The 17,910-nt window shown below is 65.6% G+C and overlaps 13 protein-coding genes across 14 annotated transcripts in view; 6 read left to right on the top strand and 7 right to left on the bottom strand.

Moving 5' to 3' along the window:
- AMSG_00952 (Vid27 family protein) overlaps positions 1 to 182 on the bottom strand; it is a gene marked incomplete at its 5' end in the record, with an annotated part of 2,478 nt that extends 2,296 nt beyond the window's left edge. The window contains one exon of the mRNA XM_013906676.1: positions 163 to 182. Within this exon, the coding sequence (XP_013762130.1) occupies positions 163 to 182 (20 nt within the window). The remainder of the gene's footprint in view (positions 1 to 162) is intronic.
- Positions 183 to 338: 156 nt separating this feature from the next.
- Positions 339 to 1,399, top strand: AMSG_00951 (uncharacterized protein). The gene has a single exon (XM_013906675.1). The coding sequence runs from the start codon at positions 370 to 372 to the stop codon at positions 1,333 to 1,335; it is 966 nt and encodes a 321-aa protein (XP_013762129.1). The 5' UTR covers positions 339 to 369; the 3' UTR covers positions 1,336 to 1,399.
- Positions 789 to 2,129, bottom strand: AMSG_00950 (the record flags this gene model as incomplete). 2 transcript variants are annotated; one of them, XM_013906673.1, is made up of 2 exons in its annotated part: positions 789 to 1,923; positions 2,006 to 2,129. In XM_013906673.1, the coding sequence occupies 2 exons, from the start codon at positions 2,061 to 2,063 to the stop codon at positions 1,439 to 1,441; spliced, it is 543 nt and encodes a 180-aa protein (XP_013762127.1). The 2 variants fall into 2 exon arrangements, with proteins under 2 accessions (XP_013762127.1, XP_013762128.1); XM_013906674.1 differs by lacking the exon at positions 2,006 to 2,129 and having other exon boundaries at positions 1,439 to 1,969.
- Positions 2,130 to 2,291: 162 nt separating this feature from the next.
- AMSG_00949 (uncharacterized protein) lies at positions 2,292 to 3,787 on the top strand (the record flags this gene model as incomplete). The annotated part of the gene is made up of 1 exon (XM_013906672.1): positions 2,292 to 3,787. The coding sequence occupies exon 1, from the start codon at positions 2,339 to 2,341 to the stop codon at positions 3,785 to 3,787; it is 1,449 nt and encodes a 482-aa protein (XP_013762126.1). The 5' UTR covers positions 2,292 to 2,338.
- Positions 3,788 to 4,043: 256 nt separating this feature from the next.
- AMSG_00948 (uncharacterized protein) lies at positions 4,044 to 6,031 on the top strand (the record flags this gene model as incomplete). Its single annotated transcript, XM_013906671.1, has 1 exon — positions 4,044 to 6,031. The coding sequence occupies one exon, from the start codon at positions 4,044 to 4,046 to the stop codon at positions 5,652 to 5,654; it is 1,611 nt and encodes a 536-aa protein (XP_013762125.1). The 3' UTR covers positions 5,655 to 6,031.
- On the bottom strand, positions 5,701 to 7,461 carry AMSG_00947 (uncharacterized protein; the record flags this gene model as incomplete). Its single annotated transcript, XM_013906670.1, has 2 exons — positions 7,440 to 7,461; positions 5,701 to 7,257 (listed from the first exon to the last, which is right to left on the bottom strand). The coding sequence occupies exons 1-2, from the start codon at positions 7,440 to 7,442 to the stop codon at positions 5,701 to 5,703; spliced, it is 1,560 nt and encodes a 519-aa protein (XP_013762124.1). The 5' UTR covers positions 7,443 to 7,461.
- Positions 7,462 to 7,551: 90 nt separating this feature from the next.
- AMSG_00946 (uncharacterized protein) lies at positions 7,552 to 8,622 on the bottom strand. The gene has a single exon (XM_013906669.1). It carries the CDS (start codon positions 8,603 to 8,605, stop codon positions 7,580 to 7,582), a length of 1,026 nt encoding a protein of 341 aa, XP_013762123.1. The 5' UTR covers positions 8,606 to 8,622; the 3' UTR covers positions 7,552 to 7,579.
- An 825-nt stretch (positions 8,623 to 9,447) lies between these two features.
- AMSG_00945 (uncharacterized protein) lies at positions 9,448 to 10,809 on the top strand (the record flags this gene model as incomplete). Its single annotated transcript, XM_013906668.1, has 1 exon — positions 9,448 to 10,809. One exon carries the CDS (start codon positions 9,448 to 9,450, stop codon positions 10,807 to 10,809), a length of 1,362 nt encoding a protein of 453 aa, XP_013762122.1.
- A 132-nt stretch (positions 10,810 to 10,941) lies between these two features.
- Positions 10,942 to 12,358, top strand: AMSG_00944 (uncharacterized protein; the record flags this gene model as incomplete). Its single annotated transcript, XM_013906667.1, has 3 exons — positions 10,942 to 11,010; positions 11,175 to 11,408; positions 11,471 to 12,358. The coding sequence occupies 3 exons, from the start codon at positions 10,942 to 10,944 to the stop codon at positions 12,356 to 12,358; spliced, it is 1,191 nt and encodes a 396-aa protein (XP_013762121.1).
- AMSG_00943 (uncharacterized protein) lies at positions 12,276 to 14,240 on the bottom strand (the record flags this gene model as incomplete). The annotated part of the gene is made up of 2 exons (XM_013906666.1): positions 12,276 to 13,942; positions 14,006 to 14,240. The coding sequence occupies 2 exons, from the start codon at positions 14,238 to 14,240 to the stop codon at positions 12,390 to 12,392; spliced, it is 1,788 nt and encodes a 595-aa protein (XP_013762120.1). The 3' UTR covers positions 12,276 to 12,389.
- A 126-nt stretch (positions 14,241 to 14,366) lies between these two features.
- On the bottom strand, positions 14,367 to 15,364 carry AMSG_00942 (uncharacterized protein). The gene has a single exon (XM_013906665.1). The coding sequence runs from the start codon at positions 15,156 to 15,158 to the stop codon at positions 14,415 to 14,417; it is 744 nt and encodes a 247-aa protein (XP_013762119.1). The 5' UTR covers positions 15,159 to 15,364; the 3' UTR covers positions 14,367 to 14,414.
- A 45-nt stretch (positions 15,365 to 15,409) lies between these two features.
- Positions 15,410 to 17,113, bottom strand: AMSG_00941 (appr-1-p processing domain-containing protein; the record flags this gene model as incomplete). Its single annotated transcript, XM_013906664.1, has 1 exon — positions 15,410 to 17,113. One exon carries the CDS (start codon positions 17,111 to 17,113, stop codon positions 15,425 to 15,427), a length of 1,689 nt encoding a protein of 562 aa, XP_013762118.1. The 3' UTR covers positions 15,410 to 15,424.
- A 498-nt stretch (positions 17,114 to 17,611) lies between these two features.
- AMSG_00940 (akt protein) overlaps positions 17,612 to 17,910 on the top strand; it is a 2,223-nt gene continuing 1,924 nt past the window's right edge. The window contains exon 1 of the mRNA XM_013906663.1: positions 17,612 to 17,798. Coding sequence (XP_013762117.1) covers positions 17,624 to 17,798 — 175 coding nt within the window. The 5' untranslated portion in view covers positions 17,612 to 17,623. The remainder of the gene's footprint in view (positions 17,799 to 17,910) is intronic.

Genomic DNA, 17,910 nt, shown 5'->3' with positions numbered 1-17,910 from the left:
GGGGGAGGGGAGGAGGAGAGAGAGAGAGAGAGAGGCATCACTGGCATCTCTGGCATCGGCGGCATGCATGGTTGCAGAGCCGGCATGGCAGTGCCGCCGGGTCGGTAGCCAATCGTTGCCGCTGTTCGCAACAGAGCAGCCGATGGCGGCATGGACAGGCACTTGCCCAGCAGCACCACCATACCACCATCACCACACTCACCACCACCACACCCAACTCACCGCCACACCCACCTCACCGCCACACCACACACACACACACACACACACACACACACACACACACACATACACACACACACACATACACACACACACACACACACACACACACACACACACACACACACACACACACACAGGCTCATCATGGGGTTCATGAACAAGCTCAAGGAGAAGGCCAACACGGCGTCAGCGTCGGTGATGGAGTCGAGCCGCAAAGCGACGGCCAAGACAAAGGTGGCGGCTGGCTCACTGGTGAGTGCGGCTGACATGCCGGCCTCGTTTCACCTCGAGCCGGCGGCAGAGCCCATGCTGGCAGGCTCGTCTGCAACCCTCATTTCGGGCGCTAACACCCTGTCCGGACAGGTCTATGTCACGCCGCGCTTCCTCTGTGTCCTCACCTTCTCGGCCGGCCGCGAGGTCCGGCTCACCCTGCCGCATCGCGATCTGCAGGCCATTCAGCGGGTCTTCTGCGCTCGCGGCGAGTCATCTTCGGGTTCGCTCGCTGTCGGCCCGCCGCCGCCGGGCGAGGGTCCAAACACCCTGCGCATGTGCTACGCTGACGGCACCATGCACACCTTTATCAAGCCGTCCGACGGCGTCACCCTCGCCAACTGGTTGCACGTCATGTGGGACCTGGCCCGCAGCTCTCCCTCGCCTTCGGCCCCGATTCGTCCGCCGGATGCCGACGAGCACCACTTCTTTGCCATCGACCGCCGCTGCCAGCTGCTTGGCGTCCACAAGACCTACATCGTCTCGGGCACCGAGAAGCTCAAGGGCTTCCTCTGCATCTTTGAAGGCCACATTGCGTTGGCCATCGGCGGCAAGCCCGATCCCGAGGTCGACGGCGGGCGCCCGTACATCATCCCGGCCGCCTCGGTCCAGTACCTTGCCCGTGCCTCGGTCGAAGCCAACCCGGATCCAATGGTCGCCGCCCCGATCTGCCTCCCGCACCCGAGTGGGCCGTGCTCCTCCAAGCTCACCGGCCTCGTTCTTTACACCGCCGACGGCCTCCGGCACGAGCTCACTGGCGTGAAGCACGTCCAGCTCGCCTACAACCGTCTTGTCCACGTCGTTGCCGTTGCCATCCGTCAGCAGCCCCAGTTCTGGTGAGCCCTCACGGTGTATAGCCCACAGCCATCGCCATGGACGCGTATCAAAGTCACCCGGCTCCGTCTGCGTTCGTGTTTTGAGTGTATGTCCACAGCTCAGCCAACTACAGCTCAAGCCCGCGAGCAACGGCGAGCTGGCGCCGGACCGCCATCAGAGCCTTGCCCAGCAAGTTGCTGCCGCGCCAGTTCTTACGCGAGAGCGCGCGGCGGTCGTTGGGCGCGAGACCGATGCCCCAGATCTTGTCGTAGGGAGAGGCCTCGGCAATGGTCCGCGTGCCCGTGGCCAGGAGCGCAGCGGCAAGCTCCTCGCTCTGTGAGAACTTGGCCACATTCCCGGCCTCGACAATCGCTAGGCACTCGGCCTTCCACACCTTGTCGTCAAAGTTGCGCACGCAGCGGCCAAGACCTTTGATCTTACGCGGCGAGGTTTCGGCGAGAATAGCCTCGAGCATCTCGTCGTCGCCGAACAGGCGCGCCTTGCCGGCCATCATGTACTGCTCAGCGTTGGCGTAGACCACGCCATCGACTTCAAACTCGCACGGGTACCATTGTGAGAGGAAGCCCTTCCAGAACAGCACGAGCGAGTCAGCTGGATCGCCGTCATCGCCATCATCAGTGAGTGAGAACGCGCGCATCTCGACAAGTCGCCTATGTGTGACGGCAGGACGTACTCATTACAACGTCCCTGGATTCCAGCAGCGGATTGCTGATGCTCTCGGTGGAGGCCATCGTCCACGCAAGATCGGTGCCAATCACAAGGGAGCAGAGGCGAAGGTGGGAAAGGTTGGCGCGATGTGGTGGCGTGGCGTGGCTGGTGGCGTGCGAGCCTCGGCTACTTTGGCTGTGTTATCAGCGCTTTGGTCTTGTTCTTCCGAATGAGCTTCCAATCGGTTCCAAGACGGAAATGGAAGTGCGCCGCGGCTTTTTCAATTCCGCCAGCCCAAAACCACACTTGCAAACGCCGCATTCTTGGCCACCAGCCTACTTGCTCAACATCCGCAGTCATGGACAGTTTTGCCCGTTTGATGGGCCATGGCGGATCTGAAGACTATGACGATGATCTGCAGCTGGCGCTGGCACTCTCGGCCTCTCTGGCAGACGTCGAGGGCGCTTTCAACCAGCAACCGCGTGCGTGCACGACGGCTGGGCCGGTAGAGACCGACCTTCACTTTGATGCTGACGAATACCCCGCCGAGACCGAGGCTGTGTTTGACTACGCTGACGAGCTTGCGCTGCAGTACTACGAGACCAAGGCCGAGCGGTACTTTGCACACTGCGGGCGGCGGAGCTCATGGCGGCGCAAGTACGAACGTGTCGACCGCGTCGACGCCGTCACCCTTGTGGTCGCGCTCGAGATGCTCAACGACCCACGCAACGCCACTGATGGCGAGGGTGAGGCCGAGACTGAGACCGAGGACAAAGTCGAGGCGCCGGGTGGGAATGATAGCTCGTGCGGCGTCTTCTCGCCGTTCCTGGATGCATCCGAGTTCCAGACCACGTTCACCGACGTGGCACGCGCGCATTTCCGGCAGCAGCCGCACGAGGTGGAGAAGATCGAGCCTGCTCCGATCAACCGCGCGCTGCTCGAGCGCTTCATTGCCTCATCGCGGCGGATGAAGGTTCTACCGTCGGTGGTCAGCCACGGGACAAGCCTGCGCAAGTTCAACTCGATCTTTGACCGCGGCCTCATCATTCCCGGCCGTGCCGGAGTCAACGTCGCCAACGGCTCGGTGTACGGCCGCGGCATCTACACCTCGACCGAACTCAGCACACCACTTGCATATTCGCGGTGTGCGACAGCTAAGACTTCGACTCGCGTCATTGTCTGTGGCCTCCTTGATCCGGTCGTCAAGCCGACGGAGGTCTGCGCACGCGTGCCTGGCCTCGTCGGAAGCGTCCAGCCGCCGCGCACTCATGCTCCACCGCTGACAGACTCTGCTTCTGCATCGCTGCTTGAGGGTGCCAAGCTGCGGAAGGAGTTGCGGCGGATGGCGGCGCACGAGGCGCGCCACATCAGCCCCCACGCCCGCCGTCGCGATGCGAACTCGCATTCTTCGGTCAATCTCGCACCCGCGCGGAGCGCAGCCAACGCGCGCTCGCGTATCCGGCGGGTCAACGGGAGCTGGCGGGTCATTTTCGACGAGCGGCTTGTCCTTCCGCTCGCCATCGCCCACATCAAGCGCCCAGCGCCGTACCGCTACACGCCTGTGCCGTCGGGGCGCACCGGGCGCGGACGTCGGGCCGTCGTCGACATCCGACACCGTCTCGACTCGGCGGTCAAGGCCATCATCGACCCGCAGTCACCCAACCGCAAGCCCGTCAAGCTCGACCAGCCGGAGCTCGACAGTGGAGTGGCCATCATCCGCTCCCGCCGCCGCCGGCAAGCAGACCGCCAGCTCGTCCGGCTCCGGGCCGACGCTGCCGCGGCCCCGCTCATGGGCGCAGCCGCGTAAGCATCACTCCCGCAGCACAGCTCTAAACTCCCCGAGCAACTAAAGCACCAACGTAGAGAAGCCATCACCCAATAATGCAGTCGATGCCATGCACATCGGCGCAGAGGTGTCCGAGAGCGCGCCAACATTGGGCATACTCGACGGATCCACCACGAACCGGCGGCAGCCCACCACCACGGCACCACGCCACTCGCCACCAAAGCCCTCGCACTCACACCCGCACACCGCACACCACACTCGACCTCACCGACATATCATGTCTGCGAGGCAAGTGCTTGTGGGTGATGACGAAGACGGCGGTGCGCCACTGACCATTGTGCGCTACAAGCGGCGCCGCGGGCAGCGGAGCGGGCGCGGGCGCGGGCGGGCCGACTCGACCTCGTCGACCTCGTCATCGTCGTCGAGCGACGACGGATACGGGGAGCGCATGGCCAAGCGGCAGAAGCAGCGGGGGAGCGGGAGAGGGGGAGACCGCGAGGTGAGCCAGGCAGAGCGGGCGGGCGCGCGGACGGCTGCAGAGACCGCCTCGCTCCTCACACGCCTGCCCATGCTGTTTGCCCCTTCGGCGCCCGGCGCTCGCCCGACCCGTCCACGGTCGGTTGTCCGCTCCTCGGTCCGATCGGGTCCGGGCGCCCTGGGCAAGAAGAACGCCGGTGTGCTGGCGGCTGCGTCGGGCAAGTCCGCCCGCCGCAGGCGGCTGCTCAAGGTTCGCACGTTGCGGGCAAGCGGCGGCAAGCACATCAACGTGGTTGATGTGGTCGACGACGACGACGACGACGACGATCAAGCCGAGACCAGATCGAGCGGTACCCTTCAAGATGATGACGACGGGCTACGGGCTATGCTGCAAAAGCATCTCATGCCGGTGCTCAACGCGACAGCGCGCGGAATGGCTAAGGGCGACGCCCTCGCTGTGGCACGGGCAATCGCCGCGGCGTCGGGCACCAGCCTTCCGCCGGCCGCGGCCGAGTCGACCGAGACGCTCCTCGAGTGGATTCCGGGCGAGAACGGCGAGACTGGGATGCTGGTCCTTGCCGGGTCGGAGGCGTACGTCGGCCTCGATTCCGACGACGACGACGACTGGGGCGGCATGTCGCTCGGCACGGCCAACGCCATTGGCAACTACTACGTGTGCCAGGGCGAGGCACTGCTCGACGAGAACGAAGCCAACATGGCGCTGGAGTCGTACGGTATCTCGTCGCTGCTCATGGGCGAGTACGACTCGGACGGCGAGGTCGGTGTTCACGACGAGCTCGACGAGTCGCTCGACGGGCAGGAGATCGACTACCCGGACGAGGCGTCGCACGACTCGTCGGACGGCGACGAAGGTGGCTACGCGCGTGACGGCAGCAGGAGCGTCAGGCGGTTCGACCCGTGGGCGCCGCGTGACGTGAGCGACGACGAGTCGCGCGACGGCGACGACCTGGCGGACGACGTCGACGACCACGAGTTTGTCGACCCGTACTTTGAGCTTGACCAGGCGCCCGAAGTTGCGGCGTTCAACCGCTTTTCGCAGGCATACCTCGGCGACGACGGCGGCTCGTCAGGCCTCCGTCACGTCAGCGACGCCGATGAGTTTATGGCCCGGTTCGGCGGGCTAAGCCTCTTGCCGGATGCCGTTGATCCCGAGCTGTACGATTCCGAGCACGAAGAAGACGATCCGTTTGCAGCGCTCGCGTCGGCGTCTTTTGGCGGCGAGTCCGGGCCGCGGACCCACGTCGATGCCCGTGCTGAGCGGGAGCGGCTGGTGTTTGACGTGGCGCACTCGGCCGACGTGGTGGCATACGCCGACGAGGCCGAGGCCGAGGAGGACGCCTACTACTATCGGCTGTACAAGGAGCAGCAGGCGGCCAAGGGTAGGCTTTGACGTGGCTTCTGCAAAGGGAAAGGGTCGCGGTGTTACAGGTGGGTGTTTACCACGGGCGGGTGGAGAGGAGCTGCTGCCGCCAGTCAGACGGCGGCGGCTGCGGCTTGTCCGAGTGGGTCTCAAAGCCGAGCGGGTTGGCGGTGTCGGGCCTGCGTGTGGGCGACGCCTTGCCGCGACGCTGGACCCAGTAGTCGGCCTCGTTTTCTGTCTGGCGCGAGGACCAGGTGAAGATGTCGCCCGAGTCGTAGGCGAGTCGCGAGGTGGCACCGGAGCGGTGGGTGTTGACGGGCTGGTCCGGCGGAATACCGTCGCGCCACGAAGACCACTCGAGAATCTTGTCGTGGTCGCCGGAGGGGCCGTGGCGTGCCACGCCCGAGGCCGACTCGGGAGCAGCCGGCGGTGGAGCTGCGCCCGGGTTGTGGACGTTCCACACCAGAAAGTTACCCGAGTTGGGGCGGTCGACGTACCGCTTGGCCGGAGTGGTCTTGACGGCAAAGTCCTCCTCGTGCTTGACCTTTGTCCACCCGATGATGTCGCCATGGACACGCTCGGCGCCCGACGAAGTGTTGACAGCTGGCACGGCCTTGAACCCGTAGATCTGATCCATGTTCATGGTCTTGAGCAGCTCGCCAAAGGCGACCGAGCCCTGCGAGGTCGATTGGCGGTCGATGAGGATCTCCATGTCGCGGTTGATGGGAATGCGCATGTCGTGGAGAAAGGCACGGAATGCCGGCGCCTCGATGTCGCCCTGGATAAAGTCACGGACGCAGGCGTAAAGGCGCTCCTGCGAGACCCGCTCAAAGGCGGTCAACTCGGCGGTGTCGATGGCGCGCGAGGGGCGGGCGGCGAGGGCCTCGGGATTCGGCACGTCTGGCACGTAGCCGACCGTGTTGGCGCCAAGCCGCTTGCCGGTCCGCAACTCGTTTGCCGCGCCACGCCACGAAATAACGTCGGTCGAACGCTTCTGCGTCTCCCACACAATCGGCTCCGGCTGCGGGAGCTCGGCCTGGGTCTGGGTCAGGTGCCGCCCCGGCAGGGTGCAGACCTTCATCAGCTCGGAAAAGTGGATGTAGCCCTCGGTACGCTTGACCTTGAGGATCTTGCGCAGCTCGCGGGTGTCGTCGACGCCGCACCCGTAAAGAAAGTCCAGAAACTCGGCCTCGGAGCAGAGGCCGGCCTCAAACTGGCAGAACGCCCGGTAGATGCGGTCCTTCTGGCCCATGATGTAGTCGCGGTGCTGGATGGCCCGCTCCTTGTACTCTTCCTGCACCACCGAGAAGTTGTCCGTCACACGCGCCCCGCGCAGCGAGTGGTGCACCGCCGCAGGCGTCGACAGAATGCCCTCGATCTCCTCCAGGTAACGGTAGCAGTCGACAAACTGCCCGCGCTCGTCCGACACCAGCTTGACCTGCGTCATCAGCCGGTCGCACTCTTCCGTCCCATACCGCAGGCCGACAGCCTCCAGCGCGGCATTGAACGCCTCCACAGGCACCACGCCCTCGCGCCTCGGGTCGGCGTCCAGCAACGCGTGGTACAGTCGCACCCGAACGTCTGACGAGGCGATCATGGTCACCTCCTCGCCCTGACCGTGACCGTGTGCAGCCTGCAGGGGAGGGGGGGGGGGGTGAGGGGAGAAGGGGGGGGAGCTGGGGAGGTAGGGGTAGGGGGAAGGGGGGGGCAAGGGGGCGGGAGGACGAAGGGGGAAGGGGGTAGTTCCCGGGGGGGAGGGGAGGTGGGGGGGCGGCAGCGCGCGCGGGGGGTGCCGCTGCCCGGCAACGAACGAACCATATACGACGCAAATTTAGACGAGTGAGCCGACCTGCCGACGGGGCACAGAGGCACGGAGCGAGGATGGGTTGAAGAGGGACGAGTGGATGATCGTGAGATCGGCATAAGGTCTCACCTTGGGGGAGGATTTACACAGCTCAACGATTACGGGTTCCGCCATAGCCGGTGGTGGTTCGCATCGACGGCGCGCCACCGCCGCCACCACCGCCGCCGCCGCCGCCCCATCCGCCGCCACCGCCAAACATCGGCCGGCGATAGCCTCCGCCGTAGCCATAGCCTCCGCCGTAGCCGTAGCGCCGCCGCCCGCCGCCCATCATGTAGCCGAGGCCCATGCCGCCGAGGAATCCGCCCCAGCCGCCAAACATGCCGCCGCCGGCAGCAGGCGCAGCAGGCGGTGGTGCATACGACGCGCCCGAGTACGGCGGTGGCATGCAGTTGCCGCCTCCGCCGCCGCCGTATCCATCGCCACCGCCGCCGCCGCCGCCACCGCCGTAACCACCGCCGCTGCCGCCGTGCCCGCCACTGCCGCCCGATCCGGGCGCGCGCGGCGGCGAGGGCGCGATAAAGTACTTGTAAGCCACGTAGAGGAGGCCAGCGACGACAAGCCACCAGAAGAACGACGAGCCCGAGTCTGAGCTCGAGCTCGAGCTCGAGCCAAAGCCAAAGCCAGAGTAAGAGGACGACGAGTAGCCTGTGGGGGAAGCACTGCCGACGCGCTTGATGGTGTAGTTGACGCCGCACGAGCCCTTGAGCACGTACGGATCATCCGGCGACTCGTAGCCCTCGCAGGTAACGGTCGTCGAGCCAAAGACCAAGTTGGACGGCAGCGATGCCTCGCACTTCCACGAGATGTCGTTGCCGCCAAAGCCGCCTGGGCCCATGTTAGTGCAGAGGATGACCTCGGGCTTGAAGACTTGGCATGGCCCGCCAACGCACGCGATCTGCGACACTGGCGGCGACCGCCGGCCCGTTGTCATTTCGCCCGCCCGCAACATCAGCGAGTTGACATCAGCCAGGAGGATACGATCGGTGGCCTTGCCGTGTGCAGGCTGCACGAAGGCGAGGGCGAGGGCGAGGGCGAGGACGAGAGCGAGGGCGAACGAGGGCGAGGCGGCCACCCGCATCCTGCTGTGGGGCGCATAGCGTGTTCTGTGGGATACCATGGGGGGAGGGGGGGGGGGGGAGGGGGAGAGAAGTGACTATCATCGTGGTCGGCAATGAGGACCAAACCACCGTCTGCGGCGGTGTTCGGTGGTGACCTCGCCACAGGTGGTGACACGCCGTGTTCGTGGTGAGGTCACCGGTCGCGCCATGGGTGCCCCCTCCCCATCCTCCCCGCCCATCCAGCCCATCATCAGATGGCTCCCATCGAGATCGACGTCATCAGAGCATCGGGAAGGGGGGGCGGGGGCGTCATAGTCCGGGCTACAGCCCTGCACGCCGAGGAGAGCTCATGTCGTCGTTGCCCCCCTCATCAGAGTGAGCGTGCCCGTACGAGGAGCAACCATTGTCGGCCATGTACCATCCATCCACCCTGAGCTAGTTCCTGTGTGCCTCTCCCTTGTCGCCATCAAGCCCATCAAGCCCATCAAGCCCATCAGCAACCTTGTCGCCATCCGCGTCTGCAGCCGAGGCTCATTGCCGTGCCATAGTAAAGGGGACCCGCTTTGCCGAGCGAAAACCAGTGATCAGCCGCACTCCGGATAGGCCCCGCTCTTCCAAAACAACTTCTCCACGCTTCCAGCTCAATCTCCACTCTCCCATCCCCCATCCTGCCCCTTCCCGCCTTCCTTCCTCCCCCCTCTCCTGTTCTTTCCTTTTATCCCCCCCCTACTCCCCCTCTACCGCCCCATCGCCCTCGATATCCCCCCCCCCTGCATCCACCCTATCCACCCCTCGATCCCGCCCCCTGATCATGATCCCGATCCCGAGCACGAGCACCTCACCCCCCTCACCCGCCCCCCCCCCCCCCCACCCCCCCCCCTCTGCCTCTCTCTGTCTCACCATGGCTGGCACAATACCGCGTGGAGAGTTTGCGCCCTGGATCGACAACGTGCTTCCAGCGGTGGGAGAGCCTGTTGACGTCCGTGTCCCGTCGGCGGTGTGCTCGGCGGTGGCGGCGTGGCTGGTGGCGGCTGAGGCCGCGAGTGAGTCGGCCGGCTGGCTCCCACCGCGCCGGCGGCTGGCCCTGGCGCTGCAAAGCGAGGCTCGATGCACGGCGGCGCTGCCTGTGCTGGCGGCTGGCGGCGCGGTGCCGAAGCGGCTGGTGACCGGTGGTGGTGGGAGCGGCGGGAGTGGCGGCGGGAGTGGGAGCGAGTCGCCATCGAGCGGCGCCCGGTGCACCGCCTGCCGCAAGAGCTTCCGCTCGGCAGACACGCTCGAGACCCATCTGCGCTCGGCCAAGCACACGGCGCGTGTGGCAGAGCTACGGGCGGTGGCGGCCGGACCCGCCAGCCCCTCGCGTTTGCGCCCGCTCGATCCCGCCATCGCAGACGTTGGCCGGAAGGCGTACAAGATCGTGGTCAAGCTCGCAAGCGGCGCTGTCGCCAGCGGCAAGCACCTCCGCAAGCTGTGCGAGGCCGGTCTTGCGCTAGCCGATGCAGGGCTCATTGCCGACGCCGCAAGCTGCTTCCTCGCACTCCGCAAGGGCGATCCCGGCGAGCCGCGCGCCGGCTGGCCCTCGCCCAAGCTCGTCAACCTTTGGCTCGCCCGGCTCTTCCACCCGCACGATCGCCTCCTCGCTCAGTCCTTCTACGTCCTCGTCCTGCAGGCATACTTTGAGAGTGACGACGCTTCGGTGGCGTTGCACGGCCTTTGCGCCGCAAAGAGCGTCGCGCCCGGAAGCGCCGCCGCCGCCGCCGCCGCCGATGCCCTCGTCAGCGACCTCGCCGCCGCCGCCGCCGCAGGCCGCCCCGTCCCGCCGCTCGCCACTGTGGTGGCGGTTGTGGATGAGATCGCCGTTGCGTGTGATGACGACGCGCTCCTTCGATCGCGCTTTGCCCTCCACCTCGCTGCTCTTGTTGTCGCCCTCTGCCGCAGCGACCCTGCCACCGCTGCGCCTGCTGCTCTCCGCGGCAAGTACGCCGCCATAGCTCAGGGCGAGCTCGATGCGGCTGTCGACTTTGCCCTGGCCAGTGGCACCAAGCTCGACGCCCTTGTCCTTGCCGCCGATGCGGGCGACGTTGTCCGCGCCGCAGCGCTGCTGCGCACTCACGCCCCGCCCATCTCTGACGACCAGACAGTCGCTTGCCTCCTTGTCGCCGCCACCTCGGCCTGGGCTGCCTGCGATGATGACGCACTCGATGTGGCGGTCCGGGCCCTCGCTGCAATGGCCCCACATGCTGCCGCAGTCTTCTGTCAACTCTAAGGAGTTGAGTTCAAATTGTTTGGTTCTTTGAATCAACTCGTGCCGCAGTCGCGTGCTGCGCAATAGTGTCCACTTGGCCTGAGACATCACTCGCATACGTCTCTATCAAAGCATCAAAGTATACCCATGTGGATGCACCGCACGTTTGCATCTGCTACCCTCATTGCCCTCCTCGTCTGCGTCGCGGCCTCGTCTGCTCAGGTCACCAGAACTGAAAAATTGCAACTTTGCCGTCAGCCACTGCTGTTGCAACCGCCGTCACGCCCTCAAGCACCGGGTTCGGCTCGGTTATCGCCGTTCTCACCAGCTCTGGCACGTCAGGCAAGATACGGGTGTACACCTGTACCTCATCATGTACTGAAAAGTTCAACGAGGATGTGAGTGCAACCGGTGCGGCCAAGGTGGCCGTCGCCGACATTTCTGGCGATGCAGTTGTTGTCATCGGCGACGCGGAAACGATCATCACGGTCGTGTGCGCCAGCCAGTGCGCGACGCGGACGGTGGCGACCCATACCAACTCTACGATCGGGTTCTTCGGCCCACGCGACATCAACATCGCCTCGACGATATCGTACATGCCGAACGGTGAGCGCGGCCCGGTCTTTTTACTTTTACGCCGTCGATTGCGTCGACGTCGACGGTCATTGCGCGCTGCCATCAGATCGAGTGCACCTCGCTCTCGCTCGTCCAGCCGACCCGCCCGCCAGCGCCTGGATCGATGATACTTCCGCGGCAAGTTGCCACTGCAAGCGTGGTCCTCCCATCTGGTCGTGTCGGCATCGCCATTGCGCTCTCGTCGTGCACTTTGCCGTCGAGTTCGCCGACTCAGCTCGTCTACTACACCTGCAACACCATCACCTGCTCGTCGACGAGTGATCTCGTGCTCGGCCAGCAGTACCAGCCGCAAGCGCCGGGCTACTCGTGCGCGCCCGGAGCGTCGCTTATCTCGATGAGCATTGGCCTTATTGCTGATCTCCCGGCCTTGTTCATGGCCCATGCTGACGGCTCGACGACCTTTGTCCGCTGCAAGACCGAGACGTGCAAGGCGTCGTTCCAGAGCGTCATGCACGCCATGGTCGCGCCGTCGCTCCCGTCCAGCTACGCCAATGACCTCTCCGACGACCAGAAGGCCACTCTTCAGTGGGGCCTCGCCACGAACTCGCCGCTCTTTGGCGCAGCTTCCATCCCCGTCGTTTGGTCGCTGCCGGTCAGCAACGTGGCCCCGCTCATCACCACCGAGTGCAAGGACGTCCTTTGCCGTGCGCTCCAGGCTCCGTCCGCGCTCACCGACATTACTTCGGGAACCAAGTCTCTTCTCTCGACCTCGGTCTCGGGCGCCACATCCGCGGAGTTCGGCACCCAGACCGGATTTGAGCTTGTGTATGCCGTATCGGACGTCAGCGCCGGCGAGATCACCGTCCATCGCCGCAAGACGACGACATCTGGCTCGACATCGCAGCAATGCTCGTCGGCGCGTGCCTCCGGTCCGGGCCTGGCAGCGGCGACGGTGGCGGTGGCAGCGGCACTTGTTGTGGCCGTCATTCTCTGACCCAGTGACAACATCCCTTTTTCCCTCTCTTTCAGTCCAAGCCCACCATGCCGGCATCGTGGTGCAGCTGTCGCGGCGTCTTGGGCACTCTCACTGGAATCCGCTGATGCTTGCGGTTGACCGGGCTGTAAGCCACCGCGAGCGAGCCCGCTGTCTGGTAGGCGTGGAGGGTGGCAGCTCCCGGCGATGCAGCATGATCGGCTGCAAGCTGGCGAGTCTCGCGCTCGAGCGCTTTCAGCTTGAGGCTATGAATGGCGTCCCAGAGCGGGCCATTCTTGGGCGTGTACATCAGCCGCTGCAGCTCGACAATCTGATCGACCGAATGCGCAAGGATGAACGACGAGGCCAGAAACGCGCGCAGCCGCTCGCTGCCAGCAGTGTGCAGGACGTGGGTGGCTAAAAAGACAAAGAGCGACGGAATCTGGAGCAGGTCGGCCGCAAGGAGCAGGCGCCAGGTCTCGTCGGCACCAACCTCGGCCTCGAGAAACGCCTCCATCCACTCGACCGGACCCTGCACAAACCGTAGCGCGTCGGCAGCAACGTGCGCGGCGAGGCCTGGCCAGAAAAACGAGGCGCCGTGGCGAGCCAGCCGTGGGAGAGCCAGGCAAGCCTGCGCCAGCCGCGCCGGCACATGCATGGCCTCACCGTTTGCCAGCTCAAACACAAACAGCGCGTCTGCACCCGCGGCCATCGCCCGCTGCAGTTGAGCCTCCATCGGCGTTTCGTCGTCGACCCGCGGCACGCGCCGCCGGCCCCGCCGAGCGGGCGTCCTCATCGGAGACGCAATAGTACCCGCTGCCACTGCTGCCTGCCGCTCCCGCAACATCTTGACAGTGGCGTCGTCGAGCGTTTCAACCTGGGACGACTCTGTCGGATCAGCAGACCGAAGCGTCGCCTGAAACCACGCGTTCTGCACATACGGCGAGCCAGGCGCAGACGGCCGCTTGTCGGCATCCACCTCGATGCTCTGGACCTCGCGCGCCGGCGTCACCTTGGCCGCTTGCACCGTGGCTTGCACACGGAGGTTCTGCACATCAGCATCTAGCTCGTTCTGGATGCAAGTCCGCACTGACGTTGCAGCTGGAGATGCAGGCGCCGAGCGTGGAGGTGGGACTGGGATCGGCGTATCGAGTCGCGGCGTTGGAGCCTGCTCCTGCTCCTGCTCTTGCTCGTGCTCGTGCTCAGCCCGCCAGAGGGTCTCAGACATCGGGAGTGGCAGCTGGCGAGCAGGCGTCTGCATCTGCTGCTCGGACGAGCCATCCAAAAGCTCATACTCGTACTCGTACTCATACTCGGCTTGCGGGCGCGGGGACGGCGCCGGTAGTGCCAGCTCCCATGCTGCCCACGGATCGTCGTCGCTGACACTGCCACTGTCACTACCACAGCCGCTGCTCGCGCCGGCACCAGAGCCAGAAGCAAGCAGAGAGTCGCTGGCGTCAGGTCGGCGGACGACCGCGTCCAGGAACGCAAGATCTGCCAGCCTCCGCACCACAGCAAGCTGAGCATCTGCTGAGGGCTGGGCAAGCGGTGGCGGCGGAGGATCGGATACCAGCGGCTCGCCCCAACGCCAGTCGGCGGCGGCGGCTGACGGTGGCGGTGAGGGTGAACGCCTGGCAGTGAGGCGGGGCTGTCGCCGGGCGCCGGGACTATGCTCCGACACGTGGTCAGCGAGGAGAACGCCACGCCGCGCGGCTAGCGCATGTAGCCTTGCCTTTTCGTGGGCCCTACGGTGCGCCGGCGTGGCGTCGAGCGTCTGTGCCAGCTGCGGCGAGCCAGTCGCGCCTCCTCGCGGCCGCCGGCCTGTCCCGCGCCCGCGCCTCGTCCCGCGCGAGGTCCCGCGCCCGCCACGCCGCCACGCCGCCACCCGCCGCTCTTCGGCCATGACCTCGGCGATGTCGCGCCGTCGCCGTCGCGGGCTGGCGCGCATGACCTGCCTGTTGAGGAGAGGAGAGGTGGGCGAGGGGTGAGCAGGGCGAGCAGGGCGAGCGGAGTACGCGACGGATCAAGCCAGTTACGGGGGCGCATTTAGATTGCGGTGGGGGTCTGGACAAGGCTCTCAGTCCTCGATGCTAGGCGCAGTGCCAGAGACGGATGCGTCGCCGGGGAGTTGATCGTCGTAGTCGCGGGCGGCGTAGAGACTGTTGAGGAAGAGCGCCCGGGGCCAGACGTAGGCAAAGAGCTTGTGGAGCTTGACGCGGGCCTGCTCCTTGTCACCCGGCGAGAGTGTCTCCAGGAACGTGTCGCGCGATGGAAGCGCGTAAAGGGCGAGCTTGACGGCGGATCGGACCGACCATCCGTGGTGGATGCCGAGCGTGACCGAGTACGCGTCCTTGGCTGCGGCCCGGAGCGACCAGTCTGTGGAGCAGAACTTGTCGAGCATGAGCGCGATGAAGGAGATTCCGCGCTTGAGGTGCATGATTGGGTCGCGAAGCGCATAGTCGGCATCGACGGCGCTCACCACATCCTCGGGCTGCTCGCCCCGCTCGGCGTACTTGGTCCGCACCTGCTCGAGCCGCATGTTGAGGTCGTCGCGGATGAACTTTGTCCTCGTCGCGCCGATGTGGATGAGGATGGAGACAAGACATGTCGTAGCATTGGCAAAGGCCTTGATGGGGATGCACTCGCTGCCATCGTCGCCCATCGGGCCTACTCTGCGGACGGTGGCATCCAGCTCGGCCCACCGCTCCAGCGACTCGTCCAGCCACTCGGGTCCGGCCTTCTCAGCGTAGTCTGACTCGAACACCCATCCGTCACCAACAAGTGCTCGCTGCGCAGCCTCACTCTCTGGATACGCCGCCATTGCTCGCGTCGCTTGCTCTCCTCAGACCGACCGTGCTGTTCTGCAGCGACCTTCCCAAGTTGCGGATGAGTGTGCGGATGCACAGATGCCAGCTCCTCGACGCTGACCGTCCACCGTCCCACTCACTGCCTTTGCCGCGTCGACAACCCCGCACTGGCCTGTTTCTGCTTGGTCGGCTGCGCCTGCGCGAGTCGGAGCGAGTCGAGTGGTGAGAGCCGGCTGTTCGGCATGACGACTGGCGGTCGCGTGGCGGCGCAGTGACACATTTACTCGGTGGCTGCTTGAGTAGTCTCGGCAATGGCGCGCAGAAAGGCGTTGGCGTCCATCGGGACAAGGACGGTCTGCGACTCGATGGCTTCGGGCGCGTGCGCGTGGTCGGTGTTGATCCGGATGAGGGTGGCGCCTCGCTGACGGGCTACAAGCTGCTCGTTCGGCCGGCGGATGACGGTCGGGGTGTTGTAGCCGACGCCAATCTCGAGAACAATCAGATTGTCGTCAACGGCAAAGCCGTCCAGAAAGGCGGCGAGATCTGCCTCGGCTGCCTCACGCGGGCGTTCGTCGAACCACGCGCCGCCGCGGACGTTGAGGAAGACGTTTTCCGAGCCGCAGACTGGGCAGACCGGCGGCGGCGCCGACGTAGTGCCGTCGTCGGCTAGGCTTGCTCGCAGGCGATCGAGCTCCGGCTCGGATGGCCACGGCTCGGAGCTGCACTCAGACTCGAGACACTGCATCAGCGCGTAGCTGCCCTGGCGCTCGACAACCCGCCGCGGGTCAAAGTGGCCGAGTCGGTGCAGAAGGCCGTCGACGTTGGAGGTGAGGCAAAAATACGGAAGGTCGCCCACGAGTGTACGCAGGCGATCGTATGTGTCGTGAACTATCATGTCGGTGCCAAACCGAACTTCCTTGACCTGACGCGCCAAGTAGCCCCACTTGACCGCCGGATCGCGCGGCGCGCCGCCGATGTACTGGTACATGTTGGTGTAACCGCGGGCAACCATGTCAGGGAAGAAGCGGGCGTGGACTTCCGCAGAGGTGTAGTCGACGCCAGCAGCGGCCGAGAGCCCTGCACCACACGTGACGAGGACCCCGTCGGCGGCGGCGAGCGCGGCGGCGACTCGCGCGACGATGGCCTCGGTTCGGGCAGCGGCGGCGGCTTCCGTTGTCGAAGACTCGAGCCCAAGCGCAGCAGCAAGCCCGGCCTCGTCATCGTCAGTGTACGCCACAAAGAGAACAAAGATGTCCGGCGCGTCGCGCACCTTGCGGGCAGCGAGCCAGTCCGAGACCGTGGCGACCGCGATCTCGGCGGCGCGGCGCTTGGGAAAGGCAAAGAGGCCGGTGGAGATGCAGGGAAAGGCGACCGACGCCGCGTCAACGGCTGCAGCAGCGTCGAGGACCGAGGTGTAGCACGCGGCAAGGCCGGCCTCGTTGGCGGCCGTCACCGGCCCGCTGATCTGCGGACCGACTGTGTGCGCCATGTACTGCGCCGGCAGCACGCCGGCGGTAGTGAGCAGGGCCGAGCCGACTGGCTCGGCATCGCCATGCGCGCGGCGCTCTGCACACTCGGCACGGATGGCCGGCCCGCCTGCAGCATGTAGGATGTTGTCCACGCACTTGTGCTCCGGACGGAAGCACCCGAGCAGCGCCGAGTTGGCTGGGTTGACCACCACGTCGGCGGCCACAAGCCGGATGTCGCCGCGCCAGAGTCCCATTAATCCGACCTGCGTCTTGCCGGCAGCCGCGCGTGGCTGCACAATGCCGCGTGCTTCCACCTCGGCCCGGAGCAGATCGTCCAGCGCCGCCTGCATCTCGTCGTCGTTCACCGGCCCCGGCGGACGAACCGTCAGTAGTGCACGGAGGCTTTCCCGAGCCTCGAGCCGCGTCGCCGTTGGCACCCGGTACCCGAGCTCGTTAGCAAAGTAGCGCGCGAGCTCCACGACTTTGTCTCTCTTGTTCATGGTGGTGTCTGTGATCGTGCGCGTGTGTGCGTGTGTGTGTTTCTGTGTGTGTGGCGACTCGCTTGTGCGTGAATGGCTCAGCACCGGCCGAGGTTTTCCCATGTCGGCGATGTGTGTGACGCCATCCCGGAATGTCGTCTAATGTCACGTGTCCATCGTTCCGGCCACGTGACTTGTAGCCCTACACTGCTGCAAGTCGACTAGTTGTGGGATCCCCCCTCCCCCTCCCCCTCCCCCCTCCCTCCCCCTATAGTACGTCGGCTTTAGGCGTCCTACCTCCTCTGCCTCTATCCTGTGCCACACTTCCTTCTCTCCGTCCATCCACCCCCCCCCCCCCCCTCCTCCGTCGTCCTTCACTTCTTTCCCCAATTTTTCCCTGCAGATCCTCCCTCCCCCCTCCCCCCCCCCCCGTCCCTGCCACCAAATCGTGGAATTGCCCTGCCACCAGCACAGCCGGCGGACGGCCACAGCGGCATTGGCGGCGGCGAGTCGGTGGTATTCCTCTCAGCAATGTCGGCCGGCCAGGTGGTGAGGATCCACTTTCCGGATGGCTCCTTCCGGTCTGTCCCCCTCACGCCAGAGACTGATGTCACAGCCGTGACCAAGATGATCTTTGACAAGAACAAGCTCTGCGGCTCGTACGACGAGTACGCCCTCTACGAGCAAGCCGGCTCGGGCTCGCCGCGTACGTTGCCGGACCCTCCCCACCCCTTACCCCCCACCACCCCCCCACCACCCCCCCACCCCCCAGTCCCCCACCCCCCCCACCCCCCACCCCCCTTGCCACCCTGGCTACC

This window comes from Thecamonas trahens (genome assembly GCF_000142905.1).
Source record: "Thecamonas trahens ATCC 50062 unplaced genomic scaffold supercont1.4, whole genome shotgun sequence".
NCBI lineage: Eukaryota > Apusomonadida > Apusomonadidae > Thecamonas > Thecamonas trahens.
Note: the sequence above shows the minus strand (reverse complement) of the source record. Positions and strands in the feature narration are given on the sequence as shown.

Excerpts from the sequence above, each read along its gene's own strand:
- AMSG_00951 (XM_013906675.1), top strand. The coding sequence starts at position 370 with ATGGGGTTCATGAACAAGCTCAAGGAGAAGGCCAACACGGCGTCAGCG.
- AMSG_00946 (XM_013906669.1), bottom strand. The coding sequence starts at position 8,605 with ATGGTATCCCACAGAACACGCTATGCGCCCCACAGCAGGATGCGGGTG.
- AMSG_00942 (XM_013906665.1), bottom strand. The coding sequence starts at position 15,158 with ATGGCGGCGTATCCAGAGAGTGAGGCTGCGCAGCGAGCACTTGTTGGT.